The sequence below is a fragment of the Patella vulgata genome, chromosome 2, assembly GCF_932274485.2.
Source record: "Patella vulgata chromosome 2, xgPatVulg1.2, whole genome shotgun sequence".
NCBI lineage: Eukaryota > Metazoa > Mollusca > Gastropoda > Patellidae > Patella > Patella vulgata.
This window is the reverse complement of record NC_065880.2, coordinates 91,625,163-91,641,097: the sequence shown is the minus strand read 5'-3', so window position 1 is coordinate 91,641,097 and position 15,935 is coordinate 91,625,163. Positions and strand designations below refer to the sequence as shown.

Genomic DNA, 15,935 nt, shown 5'->3' with positions numbered 1-15,935 from the left:
AAGACATGACCATTTATTTCTCTGTCTGTAGTGAAAAGCATTCAGCCCGACGAAAATTTGGGGAAAATTTTGAGGTGGGCAAAGAGGTCAGAATTAACATTGAAGTCAATGGGGAAATTAATGGTGGTCTGCATCCCAATGGGGAAAGAGTTATGTCCCTTTAATGGTTAGTTTAATAACCCGGCCTGCAACAATTACTACTAACTGGGCACTACAACTGTGAATATAATAGCTGAGACAGTATAACACAACCGCGGAGTGGAAGAATGATGTTATAATGGAATCGAGCGCCGCAGGCGCGTAAAAATTTCAGATATGTAACTGAGCTTTTAATTTTTGGGGACTGGGCCTGAAAATTTTAGTCAATTTCATGGCAAATGGGACAAAATCTTGAGGCCTATCTGTCAATTTCGACTTTTTTGTGAGATAGAAATAACAATTCTACAGTCTACCGCCCCACGACCCACTCACTAGTGGTACTACTAACATGGTGATTTACTGTGACTTTGAATATGGCAGTAATGAGATAGTATAAGAAAGAGGAGTTGAAGAATGATGACATAATGGAATTGAGCGCCGATATGTAACTGAGCTTTTAATTTTTGAGGACTCTGGACTTTGGGATCTGGGGAAAGCTTTTCCAGAATTCTGATGGTCAAAAAACACTTACAACATGAATAAAATACGTTTTAATTTCTCCTGGGATTGAATATGCAACAAGTAAAAATTCTTAAGTGCAATAGATCGCCTTAAAGTTTCATCATTTGAATTAATTCTTTTACGCATTTCTGAAAAAAAACTATACTTCCGATAACTTCTTACCAACTGTTCGACTAATATTATTCGTATGACAATCAAGAAGCTATAGAATAATTCAAGTTTTAAAATTTGCTTTTTAAACTAAATTACCGTAGACGCAGAACTTTGCGTTTTAGTTCAAATCTAACACGCTATTTTCATATTTTAGCACGTTTTTAGCGTCTTTGCGTCCGCTAATTTCGAAGCCTATCCCATGTACACATTGGCGTGCACGTAAAAGATCCCTTGACAGTTGGAATTAGATATAAGAGTAGGCCGTAGTGCCGCTGTCCGGACAAACTTTACCTCATAGTACACTGTATGGCTTATGCCCGTCTTCATGAGCCCAGTCGGAGCAGAACAGTTGGACGTTAAACCCCATTTCATTTCATATCCCAACTCTATTTAACATAAACGACAGTGTGGTATCAATGTGGAACTAGTCTACGCTCCCAACTATATTCAACAGTAACAGCAGCATGGTGTCGCTATAGGTCCAGTTTGCGCTCACAACTCCATTCAAAAGTAACAACAGCATGGTATCACTGTAGAACCAGTTTACGCTCCCAGCTCCATTCAACAGTAACAACAGCATGGTATCACTGTAGAACCAGTTTACGCTCCCAACTCCATTCAACAGTAACAACAGGATGGTATCACTATAGAACCAGTTTACGCTCCCAACTCCATTCAACAGTTAAACAGCATGGTATCACTGTAGGGCCAGTCCACGCTCCCTATTCCATTCAACAATTACAACAGTGTATCATCACACTTCTCCCGTTCTTCCTCCGTAGTTTCGAATTCCCTGTTTCAAAAGATTAAATAATGTATTTAAGTTAAAGCTGTTGGTCACCTTTTGACGGATTTGATAAATTCCCTTGCAAACTATAATATTGTGAAAGGTTAAAGGACAATATTGGTGCCAGTCATTATCTCATATGTGATAGAGCTGGTTAAACACATGCCAAACATAATTTTAACACAGAGATCATTTCCTGAATCGGAAGTGACGAACGCCAAAGGAAAACACGAGACATCCCTCTATATAACTGAGTGAAGTGGCGAGTGATAACAGATACACGGCCGAATTTCTGCTCACTAATAATTCCTGCGAAGACCAAAAGTTGTTATATGGGACTGTAAGAGGATACCTGACAATTCAATAAAGTAATTGAATGTCATTAGAGAGAGAGAGGGGGAGGAGGCGCTCCCTCCCTCCCGGCCCCTTTGTCGGCCCCTTTGAGAAATTCCAGCTGTCAAGGTGCTATTTACGTGCATGCCAACTGTCCCTTGCTAGGTCCCCGGGCCTTTACTACTGACAAGGTGAAACCACGTACGAAAATCCTGAGGTGCTTGCTCGGTCAGCACCGGAACGATACCGGGAACGAACTCGAGAACTCCTGGTAAATGAGCTAGCACCTTACTCGCTGGCTCATTGTCCATAAACAGACATAGTGAACATAGCATGTGAAGGTGAAACCACGTACGAAAATCCTGAGGTGCTTGCTCGGTCAGCACCGGAACGAAACCGGGAAGGAACTCGAGAACTCCTGGTAAATGAGCTAGCACCTTACTCGCTGGCTCATTGTCCATAAACAGACATAGTGAACATAGCATGTGGAGGTGAAACCACGTTCGAAAATCCTGAGGTGCTTGCTCGGTCAACACCGGAACGAAACCGGGAAGGAACTCGAGAACTCCTGGTAAATGAGCTAGCACCTTACTCGCTGGCTCATTGTCCATAAACAGACATAGTGAAAATAGCATGTGGAGGTAGACCATCATTATTTTACCCATTGACTTCAATGTTAATTCTGGCCTCTTTGCCCACCTCCAACTTTTCTCCAAATTTTCGTTGGGCTGAATGCTTTTCACTACAGTCATGTCTTTGCACTAAAACTTGTATGAAGTTGACCACCAAAATTGTGAGATACACAAACTTGAAGAAGCTTACTAAAACATGTAACACAAACTAGTTGCCGTACATATCACCGTAGCCAACTTGATAACCCCGTTATCAAAATTATGAATATTTACTAAAACCTGGCTGAAAATGTTAATTCAAACCCTCTTCATCCATTCTAGACCAAAAAATCAACAAAAATGGGCATGCAAAAGGGGAGAAAAGAGACAGATAGATGATTACTATAAATAGACGATCTACAATTTGTGGGTACCGAGATGATGAAATTTAATGGTGATCTGCCTCAATGTAGTTTCGATAGTAATGGCCAGTAATCTCACTTTACTTAGCTTCCCATAGCATGGTTACAGAGGTTTGGTGATCACGTGAAGAACATATTTTCAATGAAAGAATGGGATGTTGAATAATACAATACTAACAGTTTTTTACTTTTACTTGATACATCTTCCAATAGTTGAGGTAGTGGTTTGTCCGTGGTTTCTGGTAACAGCAGCGCCAAAATACCAGCTGCTATAGATAGACTACCAAAAATAACTAGTGGTAACGGTGTCCAGATCGACTTTAAATCTAACATGGTAGGAACCAGTATACCACCAATACGTGCCGACATTGATGCCACTCCCATCCCGATATTCCTGTAACAAATTGGTCCAATGACTTTTAGTAATTTAAAGGTCACAGGAAAAGCTTCATTGTTTTTTTTAAAAAAATGTAAGTAATTATGTCAACATATCTCTTACGAAAGTAATATTACCGGCAACCGGTAAATTTCAACGTTAGTAATTTCCGCAGTTTTCCGTGAGTAGTCGTAACTTTCCGTCAATGAACAATCCGTGACAGGGATGAGGGGGTGCGAAGTCCCCCCCCCCCCCCCCGCGTGAAAAAATTTTTCGACCAAAAAAAAAATAGATATACATTGTCCATCAATATGACAGCACCCATGAGGACACTTCCCGCCCCCTCGTTGCTCTGAGCTAGTTACGGCCCTGCCACGGATTGTTTATTGACAGACTACTCACGGAGAATGGCGGGAATTACTAACGTTGAAATATATCCGTTCTGAGTAGGTCAAAGGTCACTATTGGTCGGTCACGTCCATCCTAGCTTAAATGTATATATACCTTGGTGCAAGTACAAAATGGAACTCACTGGTTAACGTCTACTTCTAGCGAGGGTGATGTCGCAGACACATGTTTACCATGAAACCATGGGCAATTTCAGCGTAGGGCAGGAAACTTCAGGACGATCCAAGTTGTCGTACTTTTTCAGACACAGTTTCTGGGCCGTAGACAAATAACCCAGTCACCCCTTATTGCTATTAGCACGTCATTGATGCCATCGTCACAAGGAAACCTGTCTGACCCAAGCGAGTAAGACGATTGACCGGCGATGTATATGACATGTTGTCATACCACTTCCGTCATTTCTTACCGCACAACAGTAGGCAACACCTCAGCAGTCATTAAATGTATAATTCCATAAGATGCGGTTATGAAGAACTTTCCAATCATAGCCAATACGACTTTCAGTGTTTCTAAATCTAAATCTAAAAAAAAAAAAAAAAAAAATGAAGAAAAATTATTCGATTTCCAATTGTCAGTGAGGTTGTTAAACCCACCAGAACGAGTGCGCACATTTTGCTTGTCACCCTGTCCAATCTAGGATGGTCTATTGTCAGTCAGGCACGTCCCGAATTGATAGAATTGTAATTGAGTGGCGCGGAATTCAGTCCTTTGAGAGTTATGTCAGCCTCGACAACGGAGGGGATGCTGGATTGTCAGTCCGGAACGTCTCGAATTGACAGAATTACAATTGAGTGGCTCGGAATTCAGTCCTGTGACAGTTCTGTCAGCCCCGACAACGGAGGTGGTGTAAGTAGAATGGTGACGTAATTAAACACAACGAATATGTTTTGGCTGCCATGGTTGGTTGAGATAGTTTGTTATTGAGACGACGCATGCGTTACAGTTCCAAATGCCCCCTTTTACTCTGTTGTCCCGAATTTTGTGAGTGAGACAATAGCGTATTCCCCTAGAATCCAGTGTCTTGGCTCTTCGATTGCCACGCCCCCTCTGAGGAGGTGTGAAAACGAGAGTTATCTTTCTTGGAAATTGTATTTATATCAATGAAAACGCTTTTTATTACAGACTTTAAAATAATGAGAGAGAGAGACAGAGATAGAGAGAGACAGAGAGAGAGGTGATGTTTTACGTCCACTCGACACAGACTAGGTGCTTTCGGGACTAACATATGGTTCAATTTTATTTCAATAATTCGCTTGCAAGTAGGGGTCTGACCGGAGGACCCGCAGAAAACCCACAAGGTTGGACAGACGACCCTACACCTTGTCACGTACAGCCGAAGAATCGAAACCACGCCAGTTGACTCAATGACTGGCCTTATGATACGTGCTAACCATTCGGCCATTCAACCCCCCTTTAAAATAATGATAAACAACTGACCTGAATTATCATTAATAGGAATAGTTCCTGATAATATGCAGGCAATGCCACCAACACACATTGATATAAATAATGGTATCCTTCTTCCTACTTTGTTTAAAGATATCATACACAATAACAACGCCGGTATTTCCACTGCTCCAGCAATACAGAAGTTCAGATACGGATCACCGGCTAGAGTTTCTGTGTTCAACGACAATCCGTAGTAGACCAAAGCATTTACAAACCTTTAAAAATAAAAACAGCGAAAAATAAAAATTAAATGAAATGGGGTTTAGCTGTCTAAGTTCCTGCACCCACATGTCTAATGAAATGTACTAATGGGGGAAATTTTGGCCGGACAGATGCGCTACATTCTAATTTTAAGTTGATTTTCAACCGGAATCTTTAACGTGCAGCGCTGTTTTGTTCAATCTGAAGAGGCGTATCTATGCCAGACATTTCCTCCTGAACAACTGACAAGAGAAAACCAGTCTCGAAAATTCTGAGACATCTTGGTTAATCTGTCGGCGCCATATTCACGGGCTGGGGAACTTCCTAATTCAAACAAATTCTCAGTATTTGAGAAGATTCTTAAAGATGCATTATGTAAGAGCTAAATCTGCCTACTGTAGGTCTTGTTTTAGCTTCAAATGTTATATATACGATTATGTAGATATCTATTAATATAACAAGCCTATAATCAACTCTCTAGACCATCGGATGGCAGATATTTCAATGGATTAAAACAGCCGGAAGATTTAAAAACTTTATGATAAAATGGATAATCGATGATAAGTCTCGGTTGACTACGATAATAAACAATCTACGCTACACCTTCCGTCGCTCGTAACGTCGCTCAGAATAAAGAATTTAAATGAAATTTTCCATATATTCATTGTTAATTATCTATTTGTGGACTTTTATAGCAAGAACTGACAGCTCTTTGTGTATATCTTATATATTGCATCTACAAGTATAATAAGTAAAATCTAACTATACAAGTACAGCTTTAACAGACCAACACCATCTATGAGTAAAATTTAACTACACAAGTGCAGCTTTAACAGACCAACAATAACTATTATTACAAGATGATAGCACCACTCATCCCTTTCTAACATGTGGACCCTACGCAACAAGGGGTGGGAAATGGGGTTTAACGTCCATTCGACACACACTAGGTTGTTTCGGGACGAACATATGGTTCAATTTTATTTCAATAATTCGTTTGCGTATAGGGTCATTAGCAGTGGGTTGAAACCGGAGGACCCGGAGAAAACCGACGAGATTGGACAGGCGGCCCTACTCACTACCACGCACAATCGGGGAAGCGACCCCCCCCCCAGTTGACTCAATAACAGACCTTATGATACAACACACACGCCACCCCCCCCCCCCCCCATATCCTATGCAACAAGGCAGTTTACTCATTCCTGGGGCCGGCATTGGGGTTTTGCTGGTGTTAACCTTAATAGTAATTTCTCAGTATTGTCACATTACCAAATCTAACCCAAATCAACGCTAATGACGGAACTGATTCCACCCACGTACCAATTAAACCAAAGATTAAGAGAGATTTTAGCCATCGACCATGTTCTAACTAAATCTATGAAATAATATTTTCTGTCAGTTTTAACGGCGGTGCTAACTTGAACATTTTCTGTGATCGATGTCGGGAGTACCGTTCCATTTGCAGCGGCTGCTTTCTGGAGATATTTCTGAGCGTCTTCATTCTTATTTTGAGATAACAACCAACGAACAGATTCTGGTAGAAACCTAGAAAAAAAAACATATTATATTTCTAATTTCTAATACATGACTCGATAGACTAGCCTCCAGTAAACTCATGATACTGTACTGACGCTGTTATATATACTATTCAAAAAAAGTAGGGGATATTTGATTTTTAAGTGTTATTAAAGTCACCTAATGAAACTGACGAAGAAACAAATGACAAAATGAAATGAAGTTCACATTCATCGATTTATTCCAAATGATCGTTAGACTAAGTAAGGCACAGACTGACCATTATAAGGGTAAAATGATACCCGGGGTCAAACAGCAAAGTTACCACAGCATCACAACCAAGTCAGTAACGGGTAAATCCTCCTCTGTTTGCCAAACAAGCATTGATCCGACGTGGCATACTCCTAATGAGACGTCTAAGGTCATTTTGGTCCAGATTGTCCCATTCCTGTTGCAACGCAGCAGCAAGTTGTTGACGTTGACGTAACCTCTGTCCAAGCATGTCCCAGACATGCTCGATGAGGGAGAGGTCGGGACTCAGTGCTGGCCAAGGTAATGTGGTGATGTTCTGTTGTTGGAGGTAATCTGTAACGATCCTGGCCCTGTGACATCTTGCGTTGTCATCCTGGAAGATGAAACGGCGGCCATGACGTCGTGCGAACGGCACAACATGGACTGCCAAGATGTTGTCCCGGTAGTACTGGCCTGTAACACGCCCTGCAACAACATGTAAAGCCGTTCTTCCAGCAACAGTGATGCCTCCCCACACCATAACAGAACCACCCCCAAATCGATCATGTCTGATGACGTTAACGTCTTGGAAGCGCTCGTTTCGACGACGCCACACCCTCCTACGTCTGTCCAAAAGATCAGCAATGAACCTTGACTCATCTGAAAACATCACATTGCTCCAGCGTCGATTATCCCAGTGTTGACGATCCCTACACCAACGACGTCTTGCCTGAATGTGATGATCTCTCAAACAAGGGATCACGCGAGGACGTCGGGCGCGAAGGTGACCCCTATGCAGTCGATTCCGAATCGTCTGGCCACTCACTCTCACACCAGTGTCTGTTTGAAGACGAGCGCTGATCTGATTTGCTGTGATGACACGATTTCTCAAGGACAAGGTACGGATAAATGGATCCTGGGCTTGAGTTGTCGCCCTTGGTCGACCTGAGCGTGGTCTGTCTTGTACAGATTGTGTATCACGGTATCTGGACCATAGCCTGCTTATGACAGACTGAGAAACATTCATCGTCCGCGCCACAACCGCCTGTGTTGTGCCGATCTGTAGCATGCCAAGGGCACGTAACCTTTCATTTTGGGTAAGCCGACTCATATCAAAATTTGTTTTCTGGTCACTAAAACAATTAAACTGATGTTTCCACCCTGGAATTCAATGCCACAATGACTGTAACATTCAAAGTCAGAGTTGTGCAAATCTTGGGTTGGACCCCCATGATGATCCCAAGCATTACCTGCATTCCATGCGGTAGCTATTGGTGCGTTTGGGCGTCACATGTAAATGGAAATGTTTCTTCTGTTAGGTTCTATAGTGACTTTTTTCGTAGTCATTTGCATATTTTAGTATTATGCCCCCAAAATCAAATATCCCCTACTTTTTTTGAATAGTATATAATATATGACGTCTCAGACCCCCTTATCTCCCTGCGTGGTACCACATTCCAAAGGTTTTTCGACTAAGAATAATTTTGATTGAGTGTTTATTGTCCATGTCTTTTTTTACCCCATAAGTTCCAGAAGTTATTTGACATCAACTTTTGTGGTACAAAAACCCCACAGGTCAAAATTACATTCCACGGACTCTTATCTTGTGGAATTCTTCTCGTGACAAATTCCATACAAAGGCCAACAAACCGTGCCTCAAGCACGAGGGTGTACACTGTATAAACTATTAATAAAACCTACAGACCGATAGATATGTCATATTATTCATATCAAGAAGTCAGCTTAATGAATGACGTAGGTTGTAATTGGTCTGTGTGTGTGTGTGTGTGCGCGCGCGCTGGTTGGAGAAGTTATTCCCCCCTCTCTCTCTCTCTCTCTCTCTCTTCCCAACCTCCTTCTCTCTTTCTAGGGAGGAGATTAGGCTGGTTGGAGAAGTTATTCCCCCCCTCTCTCTCTCTCGCGCGCTCTCTCTCTTTCTAGGGAGGAGATTAGGCTGGTTGGAGAAGTTATTCCCCCTCTCTCTCTCGCTCTCTCTCGCGCGCTCTCTCTCCTTCTAGGGAGGAGATTAGGTTGGAGAAGTTATTCCCCCCTCTCTCGCGCGCTCTCTCTCCTTCTAGGGAGGAGATTAGGCTGGTTGGAGAAGTTATTCCCCCCTCTCTCTCTCGCTCTCTCTTCCCACCCCCTTCTCCCTTTCTAGGGAGGAGATTAGGCTGGTTGGAGAAGTTATTCCCCCCTCTCTCTCTCGCTCTCTCTTCCCACCCCCTTCTCCCTTTCTAGGGAGGAGATTAGGCTGGTTGGAGAAGTTATTCCCCCCTCTCTCTCTCGCTCTCTCTTCCCACCCCCCTTCTCCCTCTCTATTAATATATTAATCAGTAAGATCGATAAATATAATATACGTACCACCAGTATGCGGCAAAAAGTAGAACAGGTAGAGTTATTGCTAGTTCTAGATATCTCCAATCTCGTAATACATACGCCATGCCAGATAACGTCATATAACCAACAGAATAGAACATTAAAATCATAATACCGACAAACAGACGATACTTTGGTCCAACAAGTTCTGTAGCTGGAAATAAATGAAAATAAAACGCACAAAATTGAAATGGAAATGAAATAGCGTTTAAAGGCGCGAAGTCTCTAACTCATTATCATCCAAAGTCTTCGACATTGAAAACACGAATTATTTGTCAATTTAAATCAACACCGCTGTTGTGATCATACCGGGAAAAAATGGGCTTCTGATATTCAATATTTAAGACAAAATAAACATTTTACCATTGGTACACGAATCATGTACCATAATGCGTTTCAGTGCAATTTGTAACAAGGGACTCGAAGAACGAGGCTAGACATATTCCCAAGTCACGTCAAACGGTGACATCATATTCTTATCTTGAGAGCATGCGCAATAAATACCTCGGTGTAGAATGAAATAACCAGATGGTAGAGATTGTCATTCGATTGAGACTTTTGGCGTATTTCGCCTAACATAACTGATTTGAAATTAAAGTAAAGTAAATTGAATGTGAATCAGTTTATATACATTCGTATTAATAATATGCGTTGCGACCCAGTTGTCTCAATTCCTACGTCCCAAATATTAGCGAGTTAGCCCATTTAATGTCCTATCTTGTGCACCAACCGAGCTGATAAAGACATGCATAGGATATGTAGGATATATCTTCCAACTGGTTGTTTTACGTATATACGCCAACTTGACACAGGACCCCGGGGAGCCACGGTGGCTAGGTGGTTAAGACGCTGGCTCGCTAGCCTGGAGGTCGGATGTTCGATCCCTGCATTGGCCGAGAAAGTTCATCCAGATTTTCCGACGTGGTTTCCCCTTGCCAGTGGTGCAGAACGGAGGGCCTGACAAGGACAGCTGTCTAGTCCTTAGGAGCAGAACAGTAGGACGTTAAACCCCATTTCATTTCACACAGGAACTCCCAAACGAACGATTAGCCACTGTTACTTGGTAGGCTTTCCGTCCAGAACCTTGGCAAGAAACTTGACAGTGCCTTATCCACTGAGGAACTACGATTCCACGATTGTAAATTTCAGCCCTCTTCAACATAATTATTCGGTTATCTAGGGACTAATATATGACAAATTGTATTTCTATTGTAATGAGAGAGAGAGAGAGAGATGGCGTTTAACGTCCACTCGACACAAACTATGTTTCAATTTTATTTCCATAATTCGTTTGCGCGTAGGGGTCTTTAGCAGTGGGAGGAATCTGGAGGACCCGGAGAAAACCCACGAGGTTGGACAGACAACCCTACACCTTGTCAGCTACAACCGGGGAATCGAAACCACGCCAGATGACTCAATGGCAGACCGTATGATACAGCACGCAAGTACTAACTTTTCAGCCATCCAACCCCGCCCCCTCCTATTGTTATGTATGCAGTGGGAGGGGAAAGGGTGCCCTTAAAAAGACGTTTCCGATTACGCTTCCTTCAATTGCAACTGGTGAGGAATATAACTTACACAGTGTAAACGCTACAAGAAATATTCCTGCTTGTGCTACTCCTTGTAGAAAATACATCGGTAAAAACATATATATGTTTTGGGCAGCGGCAGCAATACTTCCAGCTACTAACAATATAGCAGCACCAACAAAAAACATAGGACGTCGACCAAATCTATAGAATGAAAAATAGAATAGCAGATAATAACACAGGACGTCGAGCAAATCTACAATAAAAAATAGAATATCAGATAATAACACAGGATGTCGAGCAAATCTACAATAAAAAATAGAATATCAGATAATAACACAGGACGTCGACCAAATCTACAATAAAAAATAGAATATCAGATAATAACACAGGATGTCGAGCAAATCTACAATAAAAAATAGAATATCAGATAATAACACAGGACGTCGACAAAATCTACAATAAAAAATAGAATATCAGATAATAACACAGGACGTCGAGCAAATCTAGAATAAAAAATAGAATATCAAGTAATAATAACACAGGACGTGGAGCAAATCTAGAATAAAAAATAGAATATCAAGTAATAATAACACAGGACGTCGACCAAATCTAGAATAAAAAATAGAATATCAAGTAATAATAACACAGGATGTCGAGCAAATCTACAATAAAAAATAGAATATCAAGTAATAATAACACAGGACGTCGGGCAAATCTATACAATAACAAAGTAGAATAACAATAAATGAATGAAATGGGTATGAAATAGTGTCTAACGTCCTACGTGCTAATGAATACGGGGTCAAATAATAATAACGTAGGAGGTCGACCAAATCTAATTGGTGTGTTCCCACTTAGCCGGCAGACTGTTAATCCTTTGATTGATCTTAAAACTATAGTCTGTTTAAAAGTAGTCACTCAAGAACTGTTCACTAGTGTTCAGCGTTAATGAGCTCTTAATCCCTCTTAATAAAATTTATTAACCAACTAATTAATGACATTTTGAACACAGTTCATGCCGGCGTTATGATTTCAAACATGAATTCAATTCACTATATTAATATAAATAGATGGTCGATCTGTGTCGAAAGGCATTTATTTATGTTGTAAGGCATTTATTTATAAATTATATAATGCTATTTGATAAAAGTTAAATGTGTAAATTGTAATGCATTTTTATATGTGTAAATCATCTAATGTTATTTAATAAATATTAAATTTGTTAAAATCAATATATTTTTATATGTGTAAGCTATTTAATGTTATTTAATAAGAGTTAAATTTGTTAAAATCAATACAGTTTTAGTCTTAAAAAAGATATGGACTATAGTGTATAACACCATTGTTCTAGGATTAACTCTGGATTAGCGGCAAAATTTGACATCAAAGCCTGCCGGCTAAGTGGGAACACCCCATCTAATTGAATCCACTAATTTACTATCATAAGCGTATAAAACTTTATCACCCAATAATACATTCGGCAGTAGATATCGCTTGTGTGATAAATTTCATAATCTACTGCGATATTGACCAGTTTAAAAGTAACTAATTTTTTTTTATTTTCAAAGAACAGTTCATTTTTTTTTTTATGAAAGTAACTTCTTTTTTTTAATTTTTATTAAAAATGAACTATTTTTATTTAATTGACCTTAAAGGAAACACTGGGCCAATATAAAGGACTTTGCAATGGTTGAGTTGCTGTCAAAAAATGATGTATCACTACGTCGTAATGTAATCAAGTTCAGTAAAAGTGAAATCTATAGCAAATAATTATATTTATTTATTTGTGCACGTAAGAAAGGTTTGGGTGATAAATAAAATCTCCTACTCGTCTTATTTACTTTATCTATTTATACCATACGTTATTGTCACACATCACTATGTACAGTCGCATGGGCTACTCCTATAATTAATCCGAGAATAAATGCTTTCGTCGCGGTGACTCAGGGGGTATGGTGTCGGCTTACTGAATAGTGGGTCCCAGACTCGATCCCGGTTTCTCAAGGTTTTCCTGTCCTGTGTCCTATCGTCAGTGATGATTGATGGAGGAAGCAAAATATCTAGTTATCCTGATGATCATACTAAACTCACCTGTCTACCTACAATCAGCTCCGATTTGGAACAAATGAAATGAAATGAAATGGGGTTTAACGTCCTACTGTTCTGCTCCGAACTGGGCTTATGAAGACGGGCATACGCCATACAGTGTGCTATAAGAGAGATTTTGCCCGGACAGCGGCTCTCCGGTCTACTCTTATATCTAATTCCAACTGTCAAAAGATCTTTTACGTGCACGCCAATGTGTACACGGGACCTCGGTTCTTTGACTAGACAGCTGTCCTTGTCAGGCACTCCGCGCTTTGGAACAGACACTGAGCTAGTTGACTGACATTTTATTTGCTATATCGACGATTTTAGTCGAAACCACAGTATAGTTCGCGAATACTGAGATTCTTTTATTTCGTTTAAATTTAATAAAAAAAGGAAAGGTTATTCTTTTTTTATGACAGGTGAAACGGGGTAGAACCGCATTACGAAAATTGTATATTAATTTTTAAATATGGTGGTCATTCTGGCCAGAGATGTATTCTCGGAGTCCCGGGGATGCCATCGACAGGGCGTTATGGGAGATTAGATAAAGAGCTGGCAGTTCTCACTATAATAGTTAATGTAAAGGCAATTTGCTGAAAATATCAGTCAAAATTAATCCGCCCTGAACCGAGATTTTACCGATTGAATTTTGGGTCTAGCCTCGATCATCATTACTAAAGTCGATACGACAAAAAACATAGTCTCGATTATCCACTTTTTATTTAATTACCAATGAGCGTTAAACAGCCGATATGATTCTAATCCTGAAAATATCGCATTCTAGCGATGCCATCTAGAGTTGATTGTAGTCTCGAAAAGTTAATTAATGTCTAATTAATAATTTAGATATAACATTTCAGGCCTAAAGAAAGACTTGCAATAGGCAGATCTCTTACATCATGTATGTTTAAGGATTCCCCGACTTTCCCTTCAATAACATTCCATGATTTCTGGTCATCTCGGTTAGCACAAAATTATGAAAAAATAAGTTTACCTGTCTGACAGCTGACCAAATGAAACAGCTCCACATAATCTTCCTAAGAAAAACACCGACTTGGACGTACTCGTCCAAAACTTTTTCTTACATACCAGATCAAACTATTGTAGAAACAAAAGAATTTTTTGAAAAGATATTTGGATCTATTGAAGTAAAAAAAATATACCCACCAACAAAAGACATTTACATATATTCCTGTTTTTATAAACAATATTTTAATTCATTCGGAAGAAAGGGGGTGGGGTACGGTGGATGGCCGAATGGTTAGCGCGTGCGCGGTGTATCATAAGGTCTGTCGTTGAGTCAGCTGGCGTGGTTTCGATTTACCGGTTGTACGTGACAAGGAGGAGTAGGGTCACCTGACCAGCCTCGTAGGTTTTCTCCGGGTCCTCCGGTTTCCTCCCACTGCTAAAGTCCCCTACGCGCAAGCCAATTATTGAAATAAAATTGAACCATGTGTTAGTCCCAAAATAACTAAGTTTGTTTCTAGTGGACATTAAACCCCCCCTCTCTCTCTCCACCCCCCTCTCTCTCTCTCTCTCTCTCTCTCTTTCTCTCTCATTTCTCTTGGCCTATGTTGACTCCTCTCCAGAATTTACAACATTAAATTTAATTTATGTATGCAGAACATTTATACAGTTGGATGTTCCGTTAATTTATATTTTATTTTATGACAGCAATATCATTACTATATCAATTTGAATCTTATAGCATTATGTAGATATTGACCGATCCTAACACACACTAAACAGGGTTAGTGCTAAAAGATAAGGCCAGCTCAATTTCTCGTCATAGGTCAAGAGATGTAAACAGGGCTAGCGCTAATCCCAACCCTAACCCTGGACCGAGACCTAGCCCCAGTAAATTAGATTAAATAAGACCAGTCTCCACTCTAACCCAAAGCAAACCATATATTAAGTCCTATCCCTAACCCTAACACACAATCTCGCCAACAATTATGTACCCTAACCTTATTTACATCTAAATTCTAAACGACCTTGAAAAAAATTGAGCTGGCCTTAACAAATAGATTTAGCCCCTCACACTGTCCATTCTCTGACTTAAATAGACGCTTTTCGTAATCTATCCATAACTTATTAAACTAGGAACCCCATAGTACTATACATTTAGTAAGATAGGACCAAACCCAATCAGCCCACCTGAGAATGCTTTGCAGACAGGGTAGGCCATAGCGCTAATGTCCGGGCCCAAAATTCCCCTCATAGCACACTGTATGGAGTATGCCCGTCTTTTCTATATAAGAGTAGACCGTAGAGCCGCTGTCCGGGCAAAATTTCTCTTATAGCACACTGTATGGAGTAGGCCCGTCTTCATTAGCGCACTAGGGTCAGAACAGGACGACGTTAAACCACATTTCATTTCATTTCATATTTATATATATATTTTCTATTGGCAGTGCGAAGTTAGCTCGATTTTGGTTTTTCGTTTTTTGATATTGGTGAATATCGAAAAACGAGTACCTCGTTTTAGCCATTCGCCAATATAAAAAAACAAGGAAAAGGAGCATTTTTTTATGTGAATCAACTGCACAGGCATCCTCATTTATGATATGTTTAGTTCATTTTACAAAACATATTTAATCAAATGTGTTTTGAAGATATTCTGTACATATACATCCATTTAATCTGCTTTTACGAGATTCAAGTTTGAATATTGAAAAACGAGTAGCTCGTTTTTCGAGATTCGCCAATATCGAAAAACGAGCTAGTTGTTTTTCATTATTCGCGAATATCGAAAAACGAGTATATTCACCAATATCGAAAAAACGATGG

General features: G+C 40.1%; 1 protein-coding gene across 1 annotated transcript in view; it reads right to left on the bottom strand.

Annotated features, from left to right (window-relative positions):
• Positions 1–1,345: 1,345 nt before the first annotated feature.
• LOC126810126 (organic cation/carnitine transporter 2-like) overlaps positions 1,346–15,935 on the bottom strand; it is a 32,331-nt gene continuing 17,741 nt past the window's right edge. The window contains exons 11-18 of the mRNA XM_056098416.1: positions 14,140–14,243; positions 11,101–11,255; positions 9,508–9,676; positions 6,721–6,945; positions 5,188–5,414; positions 4,157–4,265; positions 3,145–3,360; positions 1,346–1,606 (exon numbers count right to left, since the gene is read on the bottom strand). Of these exons, the coding sequence (XP_055954391.1) occupies positions 1,552–1,606; positions 3,145–3,360; positions 4,157–4,265; positions 5,188–5,414; positions 6,721–6,945; positions 9,508–9,676; positions 11,101–11,255; positions 14,140–14,243 (1,260 nt within the window). The 3' untranslated portion in view covers positions 1,346–1,551. The remainder of the gene's footprint in view (positions 1,607–3,144; positions 3,361–4,156; positions 4,266–5,187; positions 5,415–6,720; positions 6,946–9,507; positions 9,677–11,100; positions 11,256–14,139; positions 14,244–15,935) is intronic.